The following is an 11,453-nucleotide window of genomic DNA, read 5'->3' on the forward strand; positions in this document are numbered from 1 at the left end:
CCCTTATTTAGAGTGCCTTGCGAAAGTATTCGGCCCCCTTGAACTTTGCGACCTTTTGCCACATTTCAGGCTTCAAACATAAAGATATAAAACTGTATTTTTTTGTGAAGAATCAACAACAAGTGGGACACAATCATGAAGTGGAATGACATTTCAAACTTTTTTAACAAATCAAAAACTGAAAAATTGGGCGTGCAAAATTATTCAGCCCCCTTAAGTTAATACTTTGTAGCGCCACCTTTTGCTGCGATTACAGCTGTAAGTCGCTTGGGGTATGTCTCTATCAGTTTTGCACATCGAGAGACTGACATTTTTTCCCATTCCTCCTTGCAAAACAGCTCGAGCTCAGTGAGGTTGGATGGAGAGCATTTGTGAACAGCAGTTTTCAGTTCTTTCCACAGATTCTCGATTGGATTCAGGTCTGGACTTTGACTTGGCCATTCTAACACCTGGATATGTTTATTTTTGAACCATTCCATTGTAGATTTTGCTTTATGTTTTGGATCATTGTCTTGTTGGAAGACAAATCTCCATCCCAGTCTCAGGTCTTTTGCAGACTCCATCAGGTTTTCTTCCAGAATGGTCCTGTATTTGTCTCCATCCATCTTCCCATCAAGTTTGCTCTCTCCCTCTCCCTGTTGCCAGTAGAAATATGCAGCAAGCCCATCAATGGCTACAAATAGCATTTACTAGCAGGTACTAGCTCTGGGTTGCCAATCATTTTGACCATGCCCTTTGTCTTTATTTAACTTAAATTTACAAAAATAAAATTGGTTCTGTCATGTTGGAAATCCAATACCAAGGTGTGGAGACCAACATTTTATTTTAAATTTCAACTTCTTTTAGAATAAATAGGGAATTATTTAAGAAAAGTGTAAGGGTGCCAATATATTTGTCCGTAACTGAACCTCCACACGATCACTTTGCTGCTTTTTCTTCTCAAACACGGCTCTGTATTTTGGCCCTGCACCAGATCCAGTCCATGGTGTAACATGGTCCATGGTGTAGCTGTATCTTTGAGTACTCTTCGGGGATCTGTCCCCATAATTTTCGATCTATTTCATAGTCGCCGCCGTTCAAGTACTTACCACAGACACCTAGCAACGTAATACTTTAGCAACGTAATATTTACATCGTATTTGCTTCTAATTGCTATGAACAATTTTCTGCATCTGTGACATTTTGTGCCTTCTTCCCTAGATTGCATATATAAATTGCAACCAGGGACCGAACACCAGCTCTTAAGATTTCCACATTTCAGAACAAACTTTACCTTTGATAACTCTCTAAACTTTTGAACCAGTTCGTTCTAAAGGCACTCGCACATCTGAGCTATCTTTGTTGCAGGTGCATGGTAACAGTTGAATAAGATGAGAAAAAAGAACAAACCCGCACACTGCTCTTTATTAACCTTTGACGAAGGCCTTGAAGACAGTATGTAAAGCTTAATAAAGAGCAGTGATACTTGCAAGGAGGGGGGAGCTTGTTATTCCTTTCTCACAAACCAGTTCCTTCTCCCACCAAAAAGTAAGGGGATGTAGTGTCCTTTTACATAGCAGGGATCCCCCAACAAGCGCATATGCTTAGCTGTTAACCATCTCTGCTCTTGTCAGATGGTCACATAAAATAATGCTATAAAATAATTGCAAAGGTACACATTTCCTGACTCAAGTTGTCACGTATACGCAGAGACTCAGGAAGTAGGTGCAGAAGGAGAGGAGAATACTAACAATGATGCAAGGCAAATGAACAAAACAGGGGATGCGTACTGAACATGAAAACACACCAATACTGCCATATTACTGAGGACTAAATAGAGGGAAGGTAATCAAGGTGATGATGAAGTCCAGGTGTGCGTAATGATGGGGAGCAGGTGTGCGTAATAATGGTTGCCAGGGCCCGTGGTTAGTAGACCAGCGACATTGAGCGCCGGAGAGCGAGAGCGTGAGTAGGCGTGACAAAACCGATAATACTTTTGATAAAAATAGCCAATTTGGCGGTACGCTTTCAGTAAAACATTGTATTTTTCCATGATTCACAGATTTCTGAAACACCCATTTCCTCACAGCGGAGAAGAGCGAGGCTTGCTACAGGGAGAAAGATGGAAAGAGTAAACTCCACTGAACTAGTTTCAATGTATGGAATGAGTTGGGACATTCTCTCAATGGCCTACACCATAATGTCAAGGTGGAATTATGTTTTTTTGACATTTTTACAAATTAATACAAAATGAAAAGCTGAAATTACTTAAATCATTAAGTATTCAACCCCTTTGTTATGGCAAGTCTAAAAAAGTTCAGGATTAAACATTTTTAAACAAGTTGCATGGACTCACTCTGTGTGCAATAATAGTGACTACCTCATCTCTGTACCCCACACACAATTAATTATCTGTAAGGTCCTTCTGTCATGCAGTGAATTTCAAACACAGATTCAACCACAAAGAACAGAAAGGTTTTCCAATGCCTCACAAAGAAGGGTACATATTGGTCGAGGGGTAAATAAAAAGACATTGAATATCCCTTTGGGCTTGGTGAATTATTAATGACACTTTATATGGTGTATCACTACACCCAGTCACCACAAATATAGAGGCGTCCTTCCTAACCCAGTTGCAGGAGAGGAAGGAAACCAGTCTAAGGATGGATCAGCAACATTGTAGTTACCCCACAATACTAACCTAATTGACAGAGTCAAAAGAAGGAAGCCTGTACAGAATACAAATATATTCCAAAACATGCATCCTGTTTGCAACAAAGCACTAAAGTAATACTACCAAAAATGTGGCAAAGCAATTAACTTTATGTCCTGAAAACAAAGTGTTGTGTTTGGGGCAAATACAATACCACATTACTGAGTTTTACTCTCCATTTTTCAAGCATAGTGGTGGCTGAATCATGTTATGGGTATGCTTGTGATTGTTCAGGACTGGGGAGTTTTTCACTATAAAAAAGAAACGGAAAGGCACTAAGCTCACGCAAATTCCTATAGGAAAACCTGGTTCAGTCTGCTTTCCACCAGACACTGGGAGATGAATTTATCTTTCAGCAGGACAATAACCTAAAACACAAGGCCAAATCTACACTGAAGTTGCTTACCAAGTAGACAGTGAATGTTCCTGCGTGGCCGAGTTACAATTTTGGCTTAAATCAGTTTTAAAATCAATGACAAAACTTGAAAATGGTTGTCTTGCAATGATTGACAACCAATCCAGGTGGGCAAAGCTCTTAGATACCCAGAAAGAATCACAGCTGTAATCGCTGCCAAAGGTGATTTTAACATATATGTATTGCATCAGGGGTGTGAATATTCATGTATATTAGATATTTCGGTATTTCATTTTCAATATATTTTCAAAAATGTCTAAAAACATGTTTTCACTTTGTAATTATGGGGTATTGTGTATAGATGGGTGAAATATTTTTTTGAATCAATTTTGAATTCAGGCTGTAACAACAAAATGTGGTATTAATACTTTCTTAAGGCACTGTATTATCTATGATGATATAGCCATGTGACTCTTGTCTAATATGGCCCCAGGGAGCTGGGGTAATATGAAAACATATGCGATGGCAGTATAGCTTAAAATACTTACAAGGACTACTCCTAGCTGTGTAAAATTTGATGCCTCTATCACAAAAGCCACAATTCTCCAAAAATTTTAGCCGCCGGACTATACCGCCTGGTGATGTCACCAGGGAAGCCAAAGCTCCACCCATGCAAAGCCTGCTGATTAGAAGGGCCTGTGTGGATTTTATTTTTAAACATCAACTACGAGGAAATAACACTGATAAATAAAAAACAATCCCATTTTTACAGTGTTAGTTTCATTAGCTGTTGTACAATATGATACAAAGCACACTAAAAACAGAATGTTTCCCTTGCCTGCAGCCACACAAACTTGGGCTCCCGAGTGGCACAGCGGTCTAAGGCACTGCATCTCAGTCCTAGAGGTGTCACTACAGACCCTGGTTAGATTCCAGGCTGTATCACAACCGGCTGTGATTGGGAGTCCCATATGGCGGCACACAATTGGCCCAGAGTCGTCGAGGTTAGGGTTTGGGTAGGGTTCCGTCCTCATAAATAAGAATTTGTTCTTAACTGACTTGCCTAGTTAAATAAAGGTTAAAGAAAAAAAGAAAAATAAATAACTGGGTGAAAATTAAATGGCAGTATGTTAATACTATACTCTATTGACGATTAGGCCAGATCATTCATTGTCATTCATTTCACTGAACACAGATCTTCTATGAAGAAGGGTCAAATCTATACTCCCATTTGTGCAGAATCTAACCACTCAACACACACGTGTTCTCCACTGTGCTGTATATGGCCTAGTACTGTACACACTCAAGTTACACAAATTGCTGCTGGGAAAGTCTATATTTTTTATTTACAATTATTTTACAAGATGATGTTGTTGGTAATTGTCATTTATTTTGTTGACAGGCTGGCCGTTTACCAACACTGTGTGTAAAATGAGTGGTCTGGTGCAGGGGATGTCTGTAGCTGCCTCAGTCTTCACCCTGGTGGCCATTGCAGTAGACAGGTTGGTATGATGGAGATCTACAGAGAGGCAGGGGCATGTGGTGTGAAGGAGAGGTGGTGGTGGTGAATGGAGAATAGTAGATTTGATCCATAAATGACCTAATGTTTTTTTTAGGTTTGCCAATGCCTCTTCCTCTACCTCTTTTACAGTTTATTTGCTTCATTATTTTAACTTGTTTAAACTTGTTGATTGGATGGCTGGATAGATAGAAGGCAGGATAGAGAGAGGTTTGCAGAGCTGTTGATAAAATATGGAAGTTCACACAGATTTGAAATAGATTTGCCTTGCCCCAAAAAAACAAACAGCAAGTGTTCTTCCTTTTCCTCTGTCTATTTCCGCTCTCCACAGGTTCCGCTGCATTGTGTTCCCTTTTCAACCCAAACTCACCCTAATAGTTGCCAAGGTGACCATAGCGATGATCTGGGTCCTGGCTGTGGTAATCATGTGCCCCTCAGCAGCTGCCCTGACCGTGGTGGAAGTGGCCGATCACTACATGGTGTATAACCAGGACTACAACAAGACTTACCCCCTGTACTCCTGCTACGAGAACTTTGCCGACCCGAAGATGCGGAAGGTCTACACCACAGTGCTGTTCGCCCACATCTACTTGGTGCCCCTGGCTCTCATCACTGTCATGTACGGACGCATCGGCGTGAAGCTCTACACCTCCGTGGTGTCAAGAAGAGAGCCTCAGGATGCAGCACATCCTCCTCCTCGAGCCAGGCATGAGGGGGGCAGGCATCTGATCTCACAGAAGAAGATCAAGGTGATCAAGATGCTGATCGTAGTAGCCCTGCTGTTCATGCTGTCCTGGCTGCCCCTGTGGACTCTGATGCTGCTGACAGACTACGCAGGGCTGGACGAGGAGCAGCTGGAGCTCCTGACAGGATACATCTTCCCCTTCGCCCACTGGCTGGCTTTCTCCAACTCCTCTGTCAACCCCATCATCTACGGATACTTCAATGAGAACTTCAAGAGGGGCTTCCAGGCAGTCTACCAGACCAACTCCTGCTGCCGCCCGGGAAATAGGGTTGAGGTAGCAGGGAGGGGAAACCGGGAAGGCAGAGCAGGGGGTGGGGGTAATGGTGGAGAGGGTGGAGGCGGCCTGAGGGAGCCTACAAGCAACCCCAATCCTCTCCCATTTGGGGCTAGAAACAAAGTGTATACTGATGGTAATGTGATGCACTCTGTCCACCTTGAGCTGGAGTTGAAGAAGAATTCTAAGGTGGGAAGCAACACGGTCCATGTTGAGGTTGGGGGGACTGGGGCAGGCGGAGGAATAGGGAATGGAAATGGGATGAACAAAAAGGGGCTACAGGTTGACGAGCAGACCAGCCCAATGGGAGTTTGTCAGGCCTGGGATCATTAGTGGGGATGTAAACCGTGGAGGTGCTTTCAGCATCCCTAATAATATTTTACGTTTAGATGTACATTACATTTACAATCTAAACGCATACTTAATGCATAGAAAAGATAGGCACCATCTTATTTTATTTTCTTTCAGATGGCATGTGTGAACTCATTGTGAAGGAAGTGGACTCATCTCAACATTAGATTAGATTGTATAGGGATTTGAAAATGTCTGACAAACTATAATCTAAGAGCCACTAAGTACTCTCCAAACACCAAAGATAGACTTGAAAAGAAAGAGAACAAAGCAAAGCAAAGCAAATACATCAATCATGGTGATACCCTTATTCTGTTTTTGCTTGTAATATGAATTAGTGGAAAATTAATTCTGTTTTGCTCAGTGAAGATTTCTTTGAACATTGTCAGCAAAACAACGAGAGGGGATATAGTTGAGACTATTTAATGTCAACGTTTTAGCCCTAAAGTAGTCTCAATCTGAACACTGTCAACAATATAGATGTCTCTTAAAATGTCTCAAAGAACATAATGCCTCAGAAAAAGGCAGTTTGGTTCAATTCAATCTTGAAACTTGAAGCAAAACAAATTTCCGCACAGAGGGGAAGTGCATTATCTGATACTACAGAGCACAACAAATCAAATGATATCTAATTAAATCAAAGGTTATTCATCGTATACACAGGTAAGCGGTGCAATTAAATACTTACTTGCGAGCTACCTCAACATTGCAGTGAAATATTTAAAAAAAAAAGTAAAATAAGAGTAATGACTAACACAATAAGTTATACGTTTTAAACAACTATTAAAAAGTATACAGGTGGAAAATAACTGTTTTGGAGAAGCAGTATTGGACTGAAATCTAGTCCCTGTCGCTAGTGAAAACAGGGACCAAACTATTTATTGATCAATACATTTGTACATGTTACTGAACAAGCATATCAGTTTAATAAGGAGTGAGAAAGATGTATTTTATGTAAGGTGTTGTTAAAGTTTTCTGAGAATGCCCTTACTCTATAGGACTGATGAAAACACCAAAAGGGGCTGAGTCAAACAAAACAAACGCTCACAAATATTGCTAAGGGCTAGCCAGACAGTTTTTCTAACTAGGGAAATATTAATATGCCTTGCCTAGAGTTTGGTAGGACCAAATGTATGTGTATAAACCAGGGTTTCTTAAACTGTAGATCGTGACCCTATGTGGGCCCTGGGCATGTGAGAGGTGGGTCAAGAGTTATGAGAATACATCTCTAATCACACATGATTTATTCTTCATTTGGGTAATTGAAGGACGATTTGGGTCACTGGAGGACGTTACACTTCTAATTTTGGTTTCAAACTGAAAAAGTTTAAGAACCCCTGGTATAAAGCAATGATTTATATATACACTAGATGACTGACGGGGTGCCATTCATGCTGTTCACAGCGTAGTAGCCAGGGCAACAAAAAAAACAGAAAAGATGAGCCTCGCTCATCAACGCTCTATACCCACTACAATGTTTACTTTATGCATCTATATCATATCACTGAGGCTACCTTTACATTATATTATGTGAGCAAAACATACAAATACAAAAATATGTAAAAACATTTTTCTTAAAGTATCATTTCTAGACAGTACCTAATGTTACTGTCCCCACTATGAAATACATGTCTTTGTGTGCTTGAAACATTTAATTGAAATACAGTAGAATTCCATTTATTCCTTTGGAGGACTGCTTCTTCTAAGGAAAATCAATATGGTCGTCCAGTGACTTCAAAGCCTCTCATTGGCCAATATATAGCATCTGCAATCTAGAGTTTATATACATCCCTAGTATAAACACTAGAGGATTGACAGGGGCTGCTGTTTTGAAGCCACTATGCAGCCATTTTTGTATTCCTCCACCATTGTAAAAAAAAAAAAAAAATATTCCTGTGTACATTAGTTTTGCAAACAACATTTTATTACAGACACCTTAATGCATACTTTGAACTTAAACATTTTAATACAAAATATAAAACATCAAAATTCACAAAGAAATGTTTATTTGGACACAACAATCAACATTTTGCAATGGCCAGCTCAGTCTCCGGACATGAAACCCATGGAAAAGCTGCGGTTTGAATTGAAGAGGGTAGTCCATAAGTGCAGACAAAGGATTTCAAGGATCTGGAAGGATTCTGTATGTAGGAATGGTCTAAGATCCCTCCCAATGTGTTCTCCAACTCATAAAACATTTTAGAAAGGTTCAGTGCCATTATCCTCGCAGGGTGAGGTATTGAAAGGTATTGAAAACGGGGGTGTCAATATTTTTTTTATAAAAAAGTATTACTTGTTATTAAACGATCTCTTTCTCTGAATTAGTATAAAATAATATAATTTCCAAAATTTTTCCAGCATACAATATAATTTAGTATTTGAATTGTTTATTTTATACGGTTATTTTGAAGGGTGTCAATAATTTCAACCCCACCGTACATCATTGGGTAGACATACTCAGGTGCTGAAAAGACAGAGCACTAATTCAACTGAAAAGCACGCTCAGGTCAGTGGTATGACACAAAAAAAAATTGTTATTTTTCTATTCCATATGTCATTGTTAAGCAATGTCGTTATGGTTACTGTACCCATAGAGACCTAATTAATTTACTACTAATATAGTTTTAATGGTAATCATCTGGCAAGTCCTTACAAAACTCAATCTAGCTAATATTTTATAGAACACAAGATAACAAACCGTAACCTGATAAGACAAATACAATCTAAAAAAAGATAACAGCCTCATTTGCAACTGTTTAAATATCAAAGCGGCTTGCTTGCAAAAAGATCTGCTGAATAATGTTTGTGTTAGTCTTTACACAGTATGGTTGCTATGGCGTTATGCTGCTTGGTGTACTGCAAGCCTCCACATTTGTGTTGTGCACAGTATATTGTATTATGTGGTTTATTTTGTGGTGGGAGCTTTGTGGGCAGGAGGGGATGGGGCGAAAGGAGAAAGCATGGCGTCAACGGCTTTTCAGATTCTCCCATTTACAGACTGGAAATGCATGCAACTGTTTTTTGTTTAAAGGAAGCAGGGTTGGGGTTTATTTCAAATGTGTCAGTTTTGTCAAATAACATTTCCTCTGTGGTGATGTGTGGGAGTAAAAAAACAGTGCCAGCAGGACCAGAGTAGAAATAACAGATAAAAACAAGGATCTGCTGAGACCCTCAGTAAATTTAATAAATATTGGACAAAAACTGAAAAAAGCTTGTTGTCAGAACAACAAAGGATGTCCAAACTGGATTAGGTGCTGTCCAGACAGGTAGTAGCACGGCTGAGGTCTCAGGCCTGTCTTCAACATGATCCTCCTGAGAAAGAAATAGAGGAAAACAGAAGACAGGGTAGCTTTGTTTAGGCAGTGGCATGGCACCAGATAAGCTCTGGCCCAATCCTAATGTCAACCTTAAGTCCTCATGCCCTTTGCACTTTGGAGATCACATCTCACTGGAAAACCTTGAGGAATATTGGATTTTCAGTTTACCTCCTGAATTAAATTGGAAATTGTATTGACCCAATCTGTAATGGAAGTGTTTATGCAGTTGACACAGACAGAAGGCTACTTACTGCCTGCTGACACAGGTATAATTCTGACAACTGGAAGCCTCTCCTGTGAGGCAAGACTACCAGGTTGTAGTAGAATGTTTTTTACAATACCCAAATGGCATTTTGTATATTTTATTTAACGATGGGATAAGAGCCACTTTGTATATACTAATGCAGGATCAATGTAATTAACCCATTACATCTTATGATTGTCAGATTACTGTTTGTGTTATCTATTTGTAGTGGGAGTCGTGTTTGAAAATTTATGTTTATGTATCCTGATATTATTGATGTTCTGGGAGTAATTGTTTTATCATAACAAACCATGTTTAACCTGAGTTCATGTTGCAATGACAGATTAGTCAAAATTATTCATATTACAGATTTCAATCAAATCAAATTGAAAGTAATCAGTGCTATTAATTGAATCTGTCTTGAAACATGAACATGGTAATTGTGATAATTGGTTGCTATGCTACATGTAAATTGATACTCCACCATGTGTTTTAAATGGTGCCTTGCATTGAAAATAGTCTATAAAGTGGGTGGAGGAACATTGCTTAATAAATGTATTTTGAAAATGCAGTGTAAGGTGTTCTGCACTTAAAAAATATGATATAAGTTTTCTAATCATCCTTCTCTTAAAGATCATACCGCATTTGGGTAAACAGCGCAACTATTCTCCACAGTGTCTGTTATTGTTTTTGTTGAGAGTAGCGTCTGGCAGAATGGTGAAAAAAAAAAATGCTGTACATATTCTTCTGCTTATCCCACATGCAATGACGTCAGAGCGGGGGAAAAAACTGTTTGTTGTTTGCAGTAACATCTTTGTTGTTGTAATGTCCAAAAATGGATGTGGCAGTTTTACCAGGGTGTACTAGCTTTATAGCGGCAATCAGCAGTAGAAACAATAAGAGTTCTGCACGCCCTGTTTCTGAACAAATCTGAGGGATGGGGCTAGAGAAATGTAACCACGCTCAAATTCATAGACAGAGCTATGGATGCAAGGACTGACCATCCATGGTGTAAAACATTGTAGTTTTAACCATGTTTTGAGGTTATATAGTAGTTAACATTTACTTTGTTTACAAACATTGGAGTGAAACAAGTTAATATTTTGGATTCTGATGCGGCACAACAGTTGAACTACACTCATGAGACATTTATAAGTTATATTTTTCAAGAATGTACACAAGTTGTTTGGTATTTGGTATTTATTAGGATCCCCATTAGCCGCTGCAAAAGCATCAGCTACTCTTCCTGGGGTCCACATAAACATGACATAATACATAGCACAGAACATTATTAGTCAAGGACTGAAATACATAAATGTGAAATGTCACACATATCAGTACATACACACAATATCTAGGTCTAATACAGTGCAAATTGCAATACAACATATATAAAATATCTGTGCTTTTTTATTGGTTTTATTGCTAGCTTGCTTTACCTAGGGTGGCAGAGAGTTCCATGTAGCCATGGCTCTATTTAATACTGTGTGTTTCCCAGACTCTGTTCTGGACCTGGGGACTGTGAAGAGACCTCTGGTTGCATGTCTTGTGCTCTACCGATGAGAGTCCGAACTGTGTGCCAACTGGTTGAACAGACAGTTCGGTACCTTCAACACATCAATCAATACCTCGCACAAAAACCAATAGTGATGCAGTCAATCTCTCCTCAACTTTGAGCCATGCATGTTGCTGACACTTTCCCGGCATGTATATCTAAGTGAGATACGTGCTGCTTTGTTTTGGACCAACTGCAATTTACCTACAGTATGTCCTCCTTTGCCACACATGACTACACAGCTGGGCAGTAGTCCAGGTGTGACAACTAGGGCCTGTAGGACGTGTCTGGTTGACTGAGATGTCAAGAAGACAGAGCAATGCCCTATCATGGAGAAGACCTCTTCCCATTTTAGCGAGTCTATAGGTTTTGACCATGAAAGCTTGCTATCTAGGGTTACA

At 39.6% G+C, this 11,453-nt stretch overlaps 1 protein-coding gene across 1 annotated transcript in view; it reads left to right on the plus strand.

Annotated features, from left to right (window-relative positions):
• LOC110536247 (neuropeptide FF receptor 1) overlaps positions 1 to 10,068 on the plus strand; it is a 73,141-nt gene extending 63,073 nt beyond the window's left edge. Inside the window, exons 4-5 of the mRNA XM_036936147.1 lie at positions 4,450 to 4,549; positions 4,898 to 10,068. Of these exons, the coding sequence (XP_036792042.1) occupies positions 4,450 to 4,549; positions 4,898 to 5,918 (1,121 nt within the window). The 3' untranslated portion in view covers positions 5,919 to 10,068. The remainder of the gene's footprint in view (positions 1 to 4,449; positions 4,550 to 4,897) is intronic.
• Positions 10,069 to 11,453: the final 1,385 nt, after the last annotated feature.

This window comes from Oncorhynchus mykiss, chromosome 11, assembly GCF_013265735.2.
Source record: "Oncorhynchus mykiss isolate Arlee chromosome 11, USDA_OmykA_1.1, whole genome shotgun sequence".
Classification (NCBI taxonomy): domain Eukaryota; kingdom Metazoa; phylum Chordata; class Actinopteri; order Salmoniformes; family Salmonidae; genus Oncorhynchus; species Oncorhynchus mykiss.